The sequence below is a fragment of the Myotis daubentonii genome, chromosome 15 (genome assembly GCF_963259705.1).
Source record: "Myotis daubentonii chromosome 15, mMyoDau2.1, whole genome shotgun sequence".
Taxonomy (NCBI): Eukaryota; Metazoa; Chordata; class Mammalia; order Chiroptera; family Vespertilionidae; genus Myotis; species Myotis daubentonii.
The window spans coordinates 4,672,745-4,688,733 of record NC_081854.1 but is presented as its reverse complement, the minus strand read 5'-3'; the positions used below and the strand labels follow the sequence as shown (position 1 = coordinate 4,688,733).

Here is a 15,989-nt window from a genome sequence, read left to right as displayed (position 1 = left end):
TCTATCCACTGAGCCAATTAGGCTAGGTATTTTTATTATTTTTTTAATTAAAAAATATTTTTTTATTGATTTTAGATAGGAACATAGCAAAAGAGAGAAAGGCAAACATCAATGATGAGAGATAATCATTTCTTGGCTGCCTCCTGCATTCCTCATACTGGGGACCGATTCTAAACCCAGGTCTTGTGCCCTCACCCGGAATGGAACCATGACCATCTTGCTCATACCTTGAAGCTCAATCAATGAGCCATGCTTGCTGGGCAATTTGGCAATCTTTTAAACAGGATTCATTTTTCTTTCTCTGACAATGTTTTGTATTTATTTTTGTGTAAAATTTTAATAAATTAGGAAAGCTTTTTCTATACAACCCTCTTTGTTTAATGAGTATCACGTACTGGTTCTTATGCAACAAGTGTACAAGTTTAATGAAGTTATAACTGTCGGCCTTTCTATCTCCCATTATCACCAGAGTACCTATAATGGAGAGAGCAGTTATCAATGGATTGAACATTGGAAAAACTTTAATCATCAATGGAGAAGGGAGCTTGTAGAGGACCGTTATAAAAGTGGAAAAGTCTTTGACCAAATGCCCAATCACAATGTACATCAGGTTATTCTTATTGTGGAGAAGACACACAAAGAAAGTAAATGTGTCCAGTCTTTTCATTATTCTTCAAATTACACAAAACAAGAGAATATTCATTTGGGGGAGGAGGCTGACAAGTGGAATCCTTGTGGTAGATTTTCCAGTCAAATATTCAATCTAAATAAATTGAAAAAATTCCATAATGGAGAAAAACCTTATAAATGTAAAGATTCTGGTAAAATATCTACTTGGCATTCAGGTTGTACTCTAAATCAGAAAGTTCATACTGGAGAGAAGCCTTACAAATGTAAAGCATGTGGCAAAACCTTTAAATGTCATTCCTCTCTTATTGTACATGAGGGAAGAATTCATACTACTGCACAATTTTACAAACTCAGAGAAGATGGGCAAGGCTTCTGTCAGCCCTCAGGACATATTCAACATCATAGAAATTATACCAGAGAAAAGTCTTATAAATGTTCAGAATGTGACAAAGACTTTAACCGGTGCTCTACCCTTAGCATTCATCTGAGAATTCACACTGGAGAAAAACCTTATGACTGTAGAGATTGTGGCAAAGCCTATGGCAGCTCCTCAGACCTTACTAAGCATCAGAGAGTTCATACTGGAGAGAAGCCTTATAAATGTAGAGAATGTGGCAAAGCCTTTAGATGGTCCTCACATCTTAATACACATCAGAGAGTTCATACTGGAGAGAAGCCTTATAAATGTAGAGAATGTGGCAAAGCCTTTAGATGGTCCTCACACCTTACTAGACATCAGAGAGTTCATACTGGAGAGAAGCCTTATGAATGTGGAGTATGTGGCAAAGTCTTTAGATGGTCCTCAGAACTTACTCCGCATAAGAGAGTTCATACTGGAGAGAAACCTTATAAATGTAGAGAATGTGGCAAAGCCTTTACAAGGTCCTCACACCTTACTACGCATCAGAGAGTTCATACTGGAGAGAAGCCTTATAAATGTGGAGAATGTGGTAAAGCCTATAGATGGTACTCACACCTTACTGCCCATCAGAGAGTTCATACCGGAGAGAAGCCTAATAAATGTAGAGAATGTGGGAAAGCCTTTATATGGTCCTCAGAACTTACTCTGCATAAGAGAGTTCATACTGGAGAGAAGCCTTATGAATGTGGAGTATGTGGCAAAGCCTTTAGAAGATCCTCAGAACTTACTAAGCATCAGAGAGTTCATACTGGAGAGAAGCCTTTTAAATGTGGAGAATGTGGCAAAGCCTATAGATGGTCCTCACACCTTACTACGCATCAGAGAGTTCATACTGGAGAGAAGCTTTATAAATATGGAGAATATGGCAAAATATAGATGCTTTTCAGAACTTAGTACACATAACAGAGGTCATACTGGAGAGGAACCTTGTAAATATACAGTATGTGGCAAGGCCTTTAGAAGGTCCTCAGACGTCTTATACCATATATGTAGAGAATGTGGAAAACCTTCATTGTAGCATCATACGTAAATTATCGTCAGAGAGTTTACACTGGAGAGAAGCCTTATAAATGTAGAGTATGTGGCAAATCTGTTGGTAGGTCTTCAGACTTTACTGCACAGCAGAGAGATCGTACTGGAGAGAAGCCTGTTAAATATAGAAAGTACGACAAAGATTTTATTTACTGTTTCTGCCATACTAGACAGCATAGATTTCGTAGTTGAGAGAAGTCTTAGAGATGTGCAGAGTTTCGTGAGTCCTTGACCAGCAGTGAGAACTTACTGAACATCACAGAATTCACTCTGGACAGAAGCCTAATGAATGTGAAAAATGTAAAAAAGCCTTGAAAAGTCATTCAGGTATTACTGTACTTGAGAGACTTCCTAACAGAGACAGTCCTTACAAATGTAAAGAATAGGCTGGAGCCTTTACCCACAGCTCAAAATTTACTAAACGTCAGAGATTTCATACTGGAGGAAACCTTACACTGTAGAAAATGTGAGAAAGCACTGGCTGGCATGGCTTGGTGGCTTACCTTCGACCACGCACCACAATGTCAGGGTGCAATTCCTGGTCAGGGCAGTGGCCCTGGTTGTGGAAGCGATTTCCAGAGTGGGGCCAGTAGAAGCAAGCTGATCCACGATTCCCTCTTATACATATTTCTCTCAAGCACTCTCCTTTCCTCTCTGAAATCAATAAAAATATATTTTGAAAGAGGAAACAAAATTGTGAGGAAACCTTTAGTCAGCGTGTATTCCTTCCTATACATCAGAGACTTTATACTGGAGAGAAACCTTACAAATGTAATGAGTGAGGTTAATCCTTTTCTTGTCAGTGGAGTATTATTTAACATCAGAGAATTCATTGTGAAGGAAAGCCTTACAAAGGTGAAGAATGAGGCACAACTTTTAATTGTCCTTGTTGTCTTACTCAACACAGAGAACTCGTAGTGGAGGGATCACCTATAAATGTACTATGTGCGAATTCGATCAGCAGTGGGGTTGCCTGCATTATGAAGCTACGTTGTTGAGCATGGACCCATGAACCAGGAAGTCAGCGTTCATTTCCCGATTAAGTTTCATGCCCTGTTTGTGGACTGGATATCCAGTAGTTTTCATGCAAGAGGCAGCTGATAGATGATTCTGTTACATTGCTGTTTCTATCTCTCTCCCTCTCCCTTCTCTCTCACATCCTATATCAGTGATGTTGTAGTACAACGTAGGAGATGTTTCATACCCAGGATGCAGAATTGCCATGAACTCTGCATTGGAGAGAGGATATCTTTTTCCAAACTGCACTCCTAGCTGAACTCAGAAAATTAAGTTTATTTCTTTCATTTCCTATTTCATATTCTCAGTGTTTTTTTTTTTTTTCTTCTCATTTTTCTACTCAGCTGATACTCTTTTCTGCAGCGCTTTAACAATGCCATCTAAACCTCTTCTTCTCCCACATGAGCCCTCTGGCCTCTGTAGCTTCTGTTCCGCAATTTAGAAGTTTACTAATGCGATAACTGACTTCAGAATTTGGCAATATCTTGCTTTATATTCATGAAGTAGGAAGGTGACCATTGATGCTTCCATGCTGGATTCTAGACTTTGAATATGAATGTTAATTTTTGGATTATAATAAATTGGCTTCTGTGTGCTTTATCACTGGAATGATTTTTCTTGTCTTGACTTTCATTAAGAATTTCTGTGTTACCTCATTACCTTCTTTCTTGGGATGGACTCAGCCCTTGTTAAACAGATTTTATTGTCAATTACTTAAATATTGCTTGTTATTGGTCATTCTTCCAAGAGGAATCCCAGAGACCATGGCAGATGTGTGGTTGAAAAATTTTATTTTTCATCAGAAGTTATTTTGTATATTGACAGCATGACCACAGTTATGTTCATAGGTGTGTTAGTTGTCCCCGCAGTGTGTTCCTAGTCATTACTGTAAGTCCCAGGGACGGCAGGATAGCAGTGATTGAAATGAAAGTGCCACATTCATTCCTTCTCCAGTTTCGTGTAAATTTGTATAAGCTGGTAATATCATATACTTTGCATGGGCCAATCCAAAGGATCACACAATGATTAAAGAAACGAGATATTGGATACTCTTCTACTCTTCTTCCTGACATTCCCATGGAGCATTCGTACGTATAAGAATATCCTGATATTTTGTGACTGGGTCTCTATCTGGACCACAGGTTTTATGGTTTTGTTCGGGACAAACTATTGGATCCGGATCATTCATAAAAATTTGATGTCACCTAGACAATAGTTCCATTTTCTGGTACTGTAAAGAGGAATATTGAGGGGGTGTATTGATGTAAAAGATACAAAAGATTTGTTTTTCACATGGTCATTAGGAAAATTGATGAAGCAGACATTGTTTCTTGGTTAAGAGGGCCTTCTCTGTTCATTTTGTCCAGAATGCATATTTGCTTTGGGGTGAAAAGCTCTAAGTCAGTGATTTTAACATTTTTTAATCTCATGGCACAAATGGAGTAATTACTGAAATTCAGAGGTCCACCAAAATATGTATTTTGCCAACCTGTCTAAAAAATATCTGACTTTGACTCATGCCCACCACACAGCTATTACTGTGTTCGCCTTTGTCACATTTTATTTGACAATCTCTGGGTAATGTAGTCTGTGCTACTAACTACATAGCCAGGTGTTTTTTGTACTAAAAATTCTCACAGCACACCAGTTTGCCAGTGTGACACTCAGCTTGATAATCTCTGCTATAAACATCAAATCCATCTTGTCTAATGAGCAATTTAAGACCAGTTTTTCGTATTGACTTTTTTTCTGGCAGATCTGTCCATTGATGTCAATGGGAAGCTAAAATTCCCTGCTCGGACTGTGTTAATTAATTAAAAAATGCCAATAACTACATACCTATCAATAATCACACTATAAATGAATTAACTGCTTCAACCAGAAAACACAGGGTAGCTGAATGGATATGAGAACGATACCCATACTTATGCTGTCTAAATGAAACCTATTTCAGATGAAAGTAAAGGGTTGGAAAAAAAGTTATTTCATCTCTACCTTTGGGCCCCAAAGACACTACTCTGCAGAGAATTCTGCTCTGGTGAGAGCTCTAATCTTGGACAGTGTACATACAGTAGGCATGAGGATAACTGTGCTCAGAGTTAGCTGACCTGGAGAGAAACCAAGATGGCGGCATAGGTAAACACCAGAAATTGCTGCCTCCCACAACTTCAAAAATACAACGAAAAGACAAAACAGAAATCATCCAGAACTACAGGAAGGCTGGCTTAGTGGAAATTCTACAACTAAAAGGAAAGAGAAAAGCACACTGTGACTCAGAGGATCTGCGAAAGTAAAGCACAGAGGTATGGAGGCTCAAGCACGTGAGGAAAGGGGCTGGCACCTAGGACGCTGCTGTCTTTTTGGATCCGGAGGGAGTCACAACCTCCCGACTGCTCTGAACTCCAGTTCCGGGAAGTCTCTGGGGACCCAGGTATCATACGGGGAGAAACTGGACTATCTGGCAGCAGGCAGAACTCAGAACTTGAGGGTGGCTTTCCCTCAGAGGTGCTTGCAGCAATTACCGGGACACTGAGACGAGGCCCCTTAGGGCAGGGCTGAGGATCAGCCATAGCTGCTTGCTCTGCCTGTTGATTCCCCGAGACACCGCCCCACCCAGGCTGCAGTAGAGGCTTTTGCATATGAATGCCCTGGCCCTTTGCAATCTGAAAATTACCTAACAAATTGCAGCTGGGCCAGACAGACCCAGAACTTCCAAGAGAACGCCCAAGGCCCCACAGCAGCTTGCATTGCTTCATAGCTGGGCCTCATCTGAGCACCTCCAAACCCCCAAAAAGGAAGGGGAATCTGCAGATCACTTCGTAGCTCCTGCTGGGTAGCCTCAGGCAGAGGCTAAATTAGCACCTCCTTAGATCCAAGAGCCAGTGTCCCCGGTGGTCAGAGCGGGACCATCCATATTACAACTCCTCAGATCCATAAGGGACACACTCAGGGAGCAGACTCAGTGAGCACCAAAGCTTGTGGGGGAAAGGGGTGTGGGGAATGGGGGAAGAGATTGGACAAAAATCGCGCACCTATGAAAGAGGATGGTGGGGAGTGAGGGCGGAGGGTGGGGTGGGAACTGGGTGGAGGGGAGTTTTTGGGAGAAAAAAGAGGAACAAATGTAATAATCTGAACAATAAAGATTTAATTAAAAAAAAACACAAAAGAAAATCTAATGAACAGAGTAAGCTGTTGAATATAATTGAACCAGGGGCATGGAAAGGGAGTGGACTGACAATTCTTGGGGGGAAAGGGGTGTGGGGGTGCAGGAAGAGACTGGACAGAAATCATACACCTATGGATGAGAACAGTGGGAGGGGTAAGGGCAGAGGGTGGGGTGGGAACTGGGTGGAGGAGAGCTATGGGGGGGGGAAGGAACAACTGTAATAATCTGAACAATAACGATTTAATTATAAAAAAATAATAAAGTGGCATAGGGACACAAAACTAGGCAGTCCTATATAATAAAAGGCTAATATGCAAATAGACCGAATGGTGGAGGAACTGGTTGCTAAGCCGTCCACTGACCACCAGGGGGCAGACACTCAATGCAGGAGCTGCCCCGTGGTGGTCAGTGCGCTCCCACAGGGGGAACACAGCTCAGCCAACAGCCAGGCTCACAGCTGGTGAGCACAGCTGTGGTGGCAGGCTGAGGGACCTCCCTCAAGTGCACGAATGCTATATTAAAGAATACAATTATATTACAGAGTTAGCTGACCCATGTGAAAGTGCTGCCTTTTAGTGAAGTCAGCATGTAAATAGTTTTTCATTCCCCAGAAATTTGTTTGGGAAGGAAATGTAGAAGGAGACATTTTACATTATCATCAATGGCCCATTTATAAAATTATAGGGACTACTAAATGAATAACATTCATTTGACAATGTACTCCCCGAACACAAAGACTTCAAAGATGACAACTTACTATCAATATATTCTGTTGAAAAATACATTACTTAAAATTTCTCTCCCACAGTGTTGGAAGGTATCTTATGTTACCAGGTGCCTACCCATGGATGGATATTTGTGTCTGTCTGACATTTCCCTCATCTACAATAGAAATTAGACTTTTCAGAAATGAACAATCCAATCATCATAAATAGCCATCTGAAGACACTGGTGTGGCCTATCAAATGTTACTGCTAATAGTAGCAGTAATTAATAATAATAATAGGATTGTGTCAAGCTTACATATATGTATCACAGCTATTAATATTACTGAAGGTATATTATATGCCCTTAAACTATAAGAAAATACATTAAACACAATATATAATACGTAAAACAAAACCTGAATCATAATAACAAATTTAATCTCTTTTGCCATACCAGTGTGGCTCAGTTATTGAGCATAGACATAGGAACTGGGAGCTGAGGGTTCCATTCTTTTTTTTTTTTAATATATTTTATTGATTTTTTACAGAGAGGAAGGGAGAGAGATAGAGAGTTAGAAACATCGATGAGAGAGAAACATCGATCAGCTGCCTCCGGCACGTCTCCTACTGGGGATGTGCCCGCAGCCCAGGTACATGCCCTTGACCGGAATCGAACCTGGGACCCTTCAGTCCGCAGGCCGACACTCTATCCACTGAGCCAAACCGGTTTCGGCATTTTTTTTTTTTTTTTGAGGGTTCCATTCTAGGCTGGTGCACATGTCAGGGTTGTGGGCTCCATCCCCAGGGAGGGGCAGGCAGGAGACAATTGACCCAGCTCTCCCTCTTCTTTCCTCTCTGAAATCAATAAAAATCTATTTTTAAAAATTGCTTGTTATACTTAATAGAGGCCCATAAGACTTGACTGCCTCCCATTCACAATATTTTCACTTTACAAAAAACAAAACAAAACTGGCCCTGACTCTATCCAAGGTTACAGTCTTTCTCCAACCCCAATGGTCTATTATTTATGCAGAAAATCTAAGACTGAGCCTTCCCAGTACCAGGGCACCTCATTATCCTACAGAAAGTTGGCTCCTCAATACTTCCTTTGGGTTCATTATCCTAAAGGGAATCTGTGCAGGAAAAGAGGACACATGCTAAGTTAACAAGCTCCTTTAAGGCCTTCAGGTCAGTCTTTCATAGAGACCTAAAGTAACCAGAAAGGATGGTCTGAAATGAAATTTTTTTTCACTAACAGCAGTTTATAGCAGGTTGTCAGGTCCTAGGCAAGAATCTTCCCTAACAAGAGAGACTCCTTACCTAAGCCTATCTATTGTCTTTTGCAGCCAGGATAACATTTCCTTTGGAATATCAGGGTAACTCCCCCTTTTCCACAGCCATCAGGACACAACCAATGCACCAGGGGGAAACTGTAAACCACCTCATTGTTATGTTAATTGTTCACTGTTAATTAAGGTGTGTATACCTATATAAAAGACATACATCAATCATTTTAATTTTCTTCCACTCCCAGAGGTTTCCTCACTGGGCTCTCTCCTACCTCTCTAATCTATCACCAATGGATTTCATATAACCCACCCACTTTCATCTTTTCTTTTTTTTTAATAAGGGGTGGCAGATGAGTGGTTGATATTTTATTGCAGTGAAAGTGGGAAGGAATGGTGGAATGGGTTGTTATTCCAAGGGAACAGAAAAAGGGAAGGCAAGGAGCAGTTGAGATCAGGGGCCTGGATGGTTGGATAAGAAGTAAGACACTAGCCCTAGCCGGTTTGGCTCAGTGAATAGAGCGTCGGCCTGCAGACTGAAGGGTCCCGGGTAGGATTATGACCAAGGGCACATGCCTGGGTTGCGGGCTCGATCCCCAGTGTGGGGTGTGCAGGAGGCAACCAATCAATGATTCTCTCTCATCATTGATGTTTCTATCTCTCTCTCCCTCTCCCTTCCTCTCTGAAATCAATAAAGATATATATTTTTTTAAAAAAGAAGACACTATATTCCTAATAATTATCCGCTGAGATGGCTGACTTCCTTAATTCAAGCTGCCTCTCTCTTCAATGGCGAGACAGAGGGGCTGAGAGAGCAGGCTGCCCTCCCCCCTCCCTCCTCCTCGATGAGGTTTTTTGTTTGTTTGTTTTTATATATTTTATTGATTTTTCACAGAGAAGAAGGGAGAGAGATAGATAGTCAGAAACATCGATGAGAGAGAAACATCGATCAGCCGCCTCCTGCACATCTCCCACTGGGGATGTGCCCGCAACCCAGGTACATGCCCTTGACCGGAATCGAACCTGGGACCTTTCAGTCCGCAGGCCGACGCTCTATCCACTGAACCAAACCGGTTGCGGCCTCGCTGAGGTTTTAATGACTCCAGGGAAATGGGAGTCAGGAAGTTTCTGGTTTCAAACCCAATCGGCCCCACTTTTGAATTCTCTGTAACTTCACTGTAAGAATGTGTTCCCGGCTTGTGAAGATCCTGGGAAAGACCCCTCCCTGGGACACCTGCAGCTGAAGGGCAGACCAGCCAGTAGCTCTAAGCACAGCCTCTGGGAGCTGGGAAACTTCTGTGTGAATATCCCCCATTCCCTCCTGTTTGGTCCCACCTGCAGGAGCCGGCACCGGACACATAGTGAGACTGTAGGAAATTGCATTGCATTCTCTCACTGCGGCCTGAGACCAGCGTGTTGGTGTCATCCCTGAGGGGTGACTAGGCTTCCTTTAGGGTAGAAGTATGCAGGAAAGGGTGAGGGTGAGGGGGCGGTGCAGGCGTTGGTCAAGAGGCGAGGAGGCAGGATTTGGTCAAGGGAGACCAGGGAGGAGATTTCACCAGTGGGTTAGGGGGAGGGCAGTTCTTATGTTGCCTCTGGGGGCATCTGCCCTCAGCGCCCAGCTGTGCATGAGCTGTTCAAACGAAGAAAGTCTAGGCTGCCCCCTTGCGCCCGTCCCTCTGTCCCAGCCCTGGCCGGAGGGCTCGCCCCACCCCCCAGTTCCAAGCGGAATTGCTCGCCTCAGCCTCTGGCCCCGTCCACCCCGCAGGGAGGCGCATGCGCAGTTCCTTGCAGACCGAAGCGGCTGTGGAGGGGAAGGTGGCGGTTCCCCCTGAGGAGGGTGTTTGTCTTTAAAGCTGACGCTCCCCGTCCCCCTCCCCGCAGGGAAGGCTGAGGGCGCTGCCGGCGCTGGAGTCCTTGTTGGGGTCCCCGCCCCGGAGCCTCTCTCAGCGGTGAGTCCGGTCCCGGGAGGCTGCGCGGTGCGGGCGCCACGTGCCTTTGGGAGGAAACGGAGGCCCCGGCCCGGGGTCTCTCCGCCTGTGGCTGTGGCCACCGCCTGCCGCGCGGTTTTCCCGCTGAAAACCGTTCCCGGGGCCGCCGGTGCTCCCCGCGGGGCTGAGAGTCTGGGTCAGGGGGTTCCCGCCCTCTGCGCCCCTCCCCCCGCCCGGCGCTTTCCGCCCAAAGAGCCCGGGTGGCTCCCGGCCTGGGGGTCTGCACCCCCCTCCTAGGCCCACCCCCATTTAATAAGGGGTCTGCCTGCCCGGGGAGCACAGTGGCCATGGGGGGGTTCAGGGGGAAGGACGCGGTGTCCCCTGAAGAGGCGACCTGCCCGCAGGGAGGGGCTTTGTGGGCGCGGTGACTGCGGGGGGCGGGGGCCCAGGCTGGGGGGTCAGGAGAGGGAGTGAGAGACAGACACGTGGGCGGGAGGAAGGGCAGCGAGAGGTCCACAGAGAGGGGCCCATAGGGGTGTGGGGGGGACTGGACGGCGACGGTAGGAGTGAGGGGGTCCTCGGGAAAGTGGCCTGAGGAGGAAGGAAGTGGAGACACAGGGAGGAGGCGGAGCCCAGAGAGAGGAAGGGGGGCTGAGAGGGAGCGGGTCCTGGGGAGCAGAAGTGGAGGCCCCACAGGAGGAGGCACCTGAGACAGAGACACTGGTTCCGAGGAGAAGAGTTGGGGAGCGAGTGCAGGGACAGAAAGGGGGGCTCAGGGGTGAGGGAGCAGAGGGAGCAGCCCTGAGTCAGCAGCTGTGGGAGCGGACAGACGGGAACAGGCAGCAGAGGGGCCGCGGGCGTGGGGAGGGGAAGACGCAGACGTGTGTGGAGATGGAGCCTCAGAGACCAGGAGAAAGAGCCCCTGAAGGGAAGTAGGTTTCAGGAGTTTCATGGTCCAGGTGTAGGACAGACAGAGAGAAAAGGGGAGAGAGGAGGGAGAGGGGGACACAGGAAAGGACCACAGTGGAGGGAAAGGGAGCAGCAGACAGAGACGGATCCACAGACAGAAATACATGTAGTGGGAGGAGGGAACCCTGATCTCCGTGAGGGATGAGTTGATGGGGTGGTGGATGGTTAAGTTGGGATCTATAGGCTTGTGGCTTTATGTGTGTGAGTGTATATGTGTATTTAGAGATACATATTACGATCGATCTCCGGGAGGCAAAGAGAGGGAGAGAGAGGCAATTATTGATCAGCTGCCTACTCCTGGCCCCTCACTGGGCATCAAACCTGCAACCTGGCCATAGGCCCTGACTAGGAATCTAACCACGACCTCCTTGTTCAGAGGTCCCAGCTCAATCACTGAGTTTTGCCTTCTAGGTGTTGCTTTATATATTTCATTTAACAGCTGAATTGTCTTAGTTATGCAGATTTGAATGACAATTATAAATGTCCACTGTATAAGGCTTGGGAATTTTGTAAGTATTTGCTTCCAATTGCAAACTTCATTCACTCAGAGGGGAGACTTGTCTGTTGGTCATGGGTCCCTTGTCATTTCCTGGTATGGCAAGGAGTAAGTCACCTGTGTCTGTCATCATCTGATGCTTTTTAAAGGAATATTCGAAGCCTTAGTTTTGTTGCTGTGGTTGGTGGTGGTGGTGGTGGTGGTGGTGGTGGTGTGTGTGTGTGTGTGTGTGTGTGTGTGTGTTACTTTCCTGGATTTACTTTTTCTATGTCTGACAATTTATTATTTAAAAACATCCTGAGATAAATCCTCTGGGTCTTCTCAGTTCCCCAGAGGAGCTTTAAGATATGCCCTCAGGTGTGCTTTCCCCCATGGAGGTGGACAGCTGCTCTAGGTGGGGCATCATGGGTTATTGAGGTGCTCTCCGTGATTAGAAGGTGAGGACAGGGATTAGCTGGAGGGGTGCAGGATGCCTTTGTGAGAGTGGGGAGCAAACTTTGTTCAGGGGAGGTAAGGAGGTGCTCTTTGGTTTAGGAGGTCCGGATAGCAGCTGACATTCTCATTTCTGTAGGAGTTTGTGAAAGTCTATGGGAGGAGAGACGCATGAACGCATACACTCAAAAATTCACAGTGTGGTCTCCATGGAGGAGCTCATTGTTCCTCACTCTCTCCTGTGACCAAGGACAGGAGGGGTGTCCTTTTCCTCATTTCCAGGCCCTTCTGACTGTGAGTGTGAGGGGAGCTGATTAACAGGCTGTGACTCCTCAACATAGTGTCACCTGAGGAAACAACCCAGACCCTGATCAGAACCGGGACCCAATGGCTGCCTCTCAGGTATCAGATGTGTCCTGAACAGAAGCTGTGTTTGCTTTTCCTCTAACATCTGTTGATGTATTTCTCTTGTTCTGGTGTTCTTGCCTTTCCAGGTTGTTTTTGTTTCTTATTTCATTACTTTATTGATCACAGTCAATGTCAGCAGTTTCTATATTTCTCTCTTTTGTGTGTTTTCCTTTTTTTTTCTGACTCTTTTTTTAAAAATATTTTTTATTGATTTCAGAATGGAAGGAGAGGGAGCGAGAGATAGAAATATCAATTAGGTTAGAGAATTATGGATCAGCTGCCTCCTGCACCCCACCCTGCACTGGGTATGGAGTGTGCCCTGACCAGGAATCTAAGCCTGCCCTCCTGGTTCATAGGTCAGCCCTTTACATCTCAGCCACACTGGTTGGGCTATAATTCCCTCCTTTGTGCCAGAGCCGTGTCTGCATTCATTTTGTCACCCTCCACAGGTGAGGAAGCATTACTACCTTTAATTGGTGACTTTCAACTAATCAAAATATTTCTTTCTTTTTTAAATTTTATTGATTTTTTACAGAGAGGAAGGGAGAGGAATACAGAGTTAGAAACATCGATGAGAGAGAAACATCGATCAGCTGCCTCCCGCACATCTCCTACTGGGGATGTGCCCGCAACCCAGGCACATGCCCTTGACCAGAATCGAACCTGGGACCTTTCAGTCCGCAGGCCGACGCTCTATCCACTGAGCCAAACTGGTTTCAGCTCAAAACATTTCTTTTGTGACAGATCAAACTTGGGAGGCAGCCATGTCTAACAGCACTACTGGGATGGGTCCGAGGCTCAGGCATCAGTGAAGAAGGAAAATGCAGGTTTTAGGTTCACGGGGCTGCAGCATGAGCTCTAGATCAGAGGTAAGAAGATGCACATTTAATGCTCAGAATAGCTCAGAAAGCTCTGAAAAGAAGGGCAAATAGAAGAAACTTGCTCATTAGATTACTACAAAAGACTTCGGAAGTAAATGTACTATTAGCTTACAGAACATGAAAGGTACACGTGGATTGACACATGCAAAAATAAATGTTTATTTGTGATCATTTCCACAAATTTTTTTAATTTATTGAGGTATTTTTCGCAGTAATGTCACACCAGTGATGACCTGACCTTCACTGTGCTTCAGTCACCTGATGCCCTTTGTCTCAGTCCACCTGATGTTCACATGGCAGAGGTGCTCCCCTCACTGTAGTAGCTATTTAATGAAAGTTGTGCAAAGACCATCACTTCACATCTGGCAGTGTCCGTCCTCTTAGATAGGGTTTGCGTTAGAAAATGAAAGACTTACTTTTCTTTCCTACAGATCATTAGCTTTTGCATGGGAGCTGTAAACAATTAGGCCTTGATTCTTTACATTTTCCTCGTATTCTATTCTTCCATCATGAACGTACCCTACATGGTCACTTTTTGTACTTTCTAGAAAGTTTCCAAGAATGATATCATTAATGTCTGATCAGTTTTACTAAATTTCTACAACATAGCTCTCCACTAATGATATGTAAAAATTTTGAAAGAAATGTATTAGTAAGAAAAAATTAGTTCCCCCAGGCTGGTGTGGATCAGTGGTGGAGGGTTTGATTCCTGTCCTAGGGCAAGTAGCTCCTGGGTACCTGTGGTAGGCAGCCAATCCATGTGTCTCTGTCTCTCCCCTTGTCCTGCCTCTACCTTCCTGCCTTTCACTCTCGAAAAGTCAATGGAAAATATCTCCCCAGGGGAGCATTGACAACCACACAAAGGTAACAGTGTGCCTTTCTGGCTTCATATCATTAAGTTTCTCTCTGTATTGTGTTTATGAAACACAAAGGCGATCATACACAAATAGATTCATGAGATTTATACAGTCACTAAGCCATTTTGATTTCATAGTTGTAAAATGTGTGTGTCTGTGCCTAAACTGTTAACTTTATTTTAGCTATTTTTTCTCTGTGTTTTCCCCCAAGTATATTTTTATGTATTTCAAAGAGGACGAGAGAGGTAGAAAGAGATAGAAACATCAATGATGAGAGAGAGTCATCGACCGGCTGCCTCCTGTACACCCCACACTTGGGATTGAGCCTGCAACCGGCTCGTGTGTCTAGAGCAGGAATTGAGTGAGTGACCTCTTGGTGCATGGGTCAGCACGCAACACTGAGTCACACCAGCTGGACCTGGCCGAATAATCTTCTACGATTACTCAGTAAAAATTTCCAAATTGGATTGTAGTTCCTATGTGTCCTATTCCATGAGAACTGAATTCCATTAATAGACACTTTTAGTTCAAAGTTCTGTATGAATTTTTCCTTGTGTTTTCTTTTTCTGGGTATTCAGAAGTTTGGCACATCACTCCGAAATATTGGCATCACAAGTAAAAAGTGAGCTTGTGACACATGTGCAAACACAGGCCCCATCTCAGAACCTGGATCAGCGTCTGTATTTTCACAGAAGTTCATTTCGTTGTGGCCTGCTTCACACTTGAGAAGAAGTCCATATACTTCCAACCAGCATGACCTTTTCCGCTGAGAAATATACATCACTGACCCTGAATGATGCAAATACAGCCTTCAGAAATCCATATGCCCCTGTGCATTCCTGAATTTTAAAGGTTATTTAACTATAAAATAAAATCTGTACTGTGGATTTGTGGACATGTGTCATCTTGTGTGTCAGTGTCAGAAAACACATCAGAGAATGTTACTGGGGCAAAGTGATCTTACTGGATAATTCAGGATACCCCATAGGTCAAAACCTCTTCTCCTGACACTCTTTTCATGTTGGGTGACATTATGAACTCTTCTGGTGACCTCTTGGTCAATGTGTGTTTTCTTTCAGGGACCATTGACCTTCAGGGATGTGGCCATAGATTTCTCTCAGGAGGAGTGGGAATGCCTGGACCCAGCTCAGCGGAAGTTGTACATGGATGTGATGTTGGAAAACTACAGCAACCTGGCTTCCCTGGGTGAGGATGACTTCCTTCCCGATTTCCTACTCCATCCCCAGGGTTTTGTTTCCTTCATTATTTTAACATCTCTCAGGGGCTTCTGCTTTTTCTGGTAGATTCTTGCTCTCAAAGAACAAATTGGGCCTTAGCTGGTTACGCTCAGTGGATTGAGTGCCAGCCTGCAGATTTAAAAGTCCCAGGTTTGATTCCCGTCAAGGGCCAATGCCTGGGTTGCTGGCTCCCTCCCCAGTATGGTGTGTGCAGGAGGCAACCAATCAATGATTTTCTCTCATCAATGATGTTTCTATCTCTCCCTCTCCCTTCATCTCTGAAAGCAATAGAAATATACATTTTTAAAAAGAGAAACAAATTGAGGGTAGAAAAGAAAGGCTTTGTGAGGTACGTGAATTAGGAACTCAGTGTTTGCATACTTTACATGGTGTATACACTAATTACAATACTATCATAAGATAAAATTTTAGAAAATCATTTTCTAGAATATTCTAACATTCTACCATGTGTTCTGGCTAGAGGACAACCTGGATTGGAAACAGGAAAGCCTCTCTCA

The 15,989-nt window shown here is 44.6% G+C and overlaps 2 protein-coding genes across 3 annotated transcripts in view; both read left to right on the top strand.

Annotated features, from left to right (window-relative positions):
* Positions 1-3,700, top strand: part of LOC132216107 (zinc finger protein 595-like) — a 96,694-nt gene extending 92,994 nt beyond the window's left edge. Inside the window, exon 6 of the mRNA XM_059665198.1 lies at positions 470-3,700. Within this exon, the coding sequence (XP_059521181.1) occupies positions 470-1,927 (1,458 nt within the window). The 3' untranslated portion in view covers positions 1,928-3,700. The remainder of the gene's footprint in view (positions 1-469) is intronic.
* LOC132216097 (zinc finger protein 501-like) overlaps positions 1-15,989 on the top strand; it is a 182,584-nt gene that overhangs the window by 93,035 nt on the left and 73,560 nt on the right. Inside the window, exons 1-2 of one of the 2 annotated variants that reach the window (XR_009448703.1) lie at positions 13,264-13,364; positions 15,313-15,439. The exons of the other annotated variant lie outside the window; for it this stretch is intronic. The gene's annotated coding sequence lies outside the window, so the exon portion shown is untranslated. Of the gene's footprint in view, positions 1-13,263; positions 13,365-15,312; positions 15,440-15,989 lie in introns of those variants that run through there. 2 annotated transcript variants of the gene reach the window in all.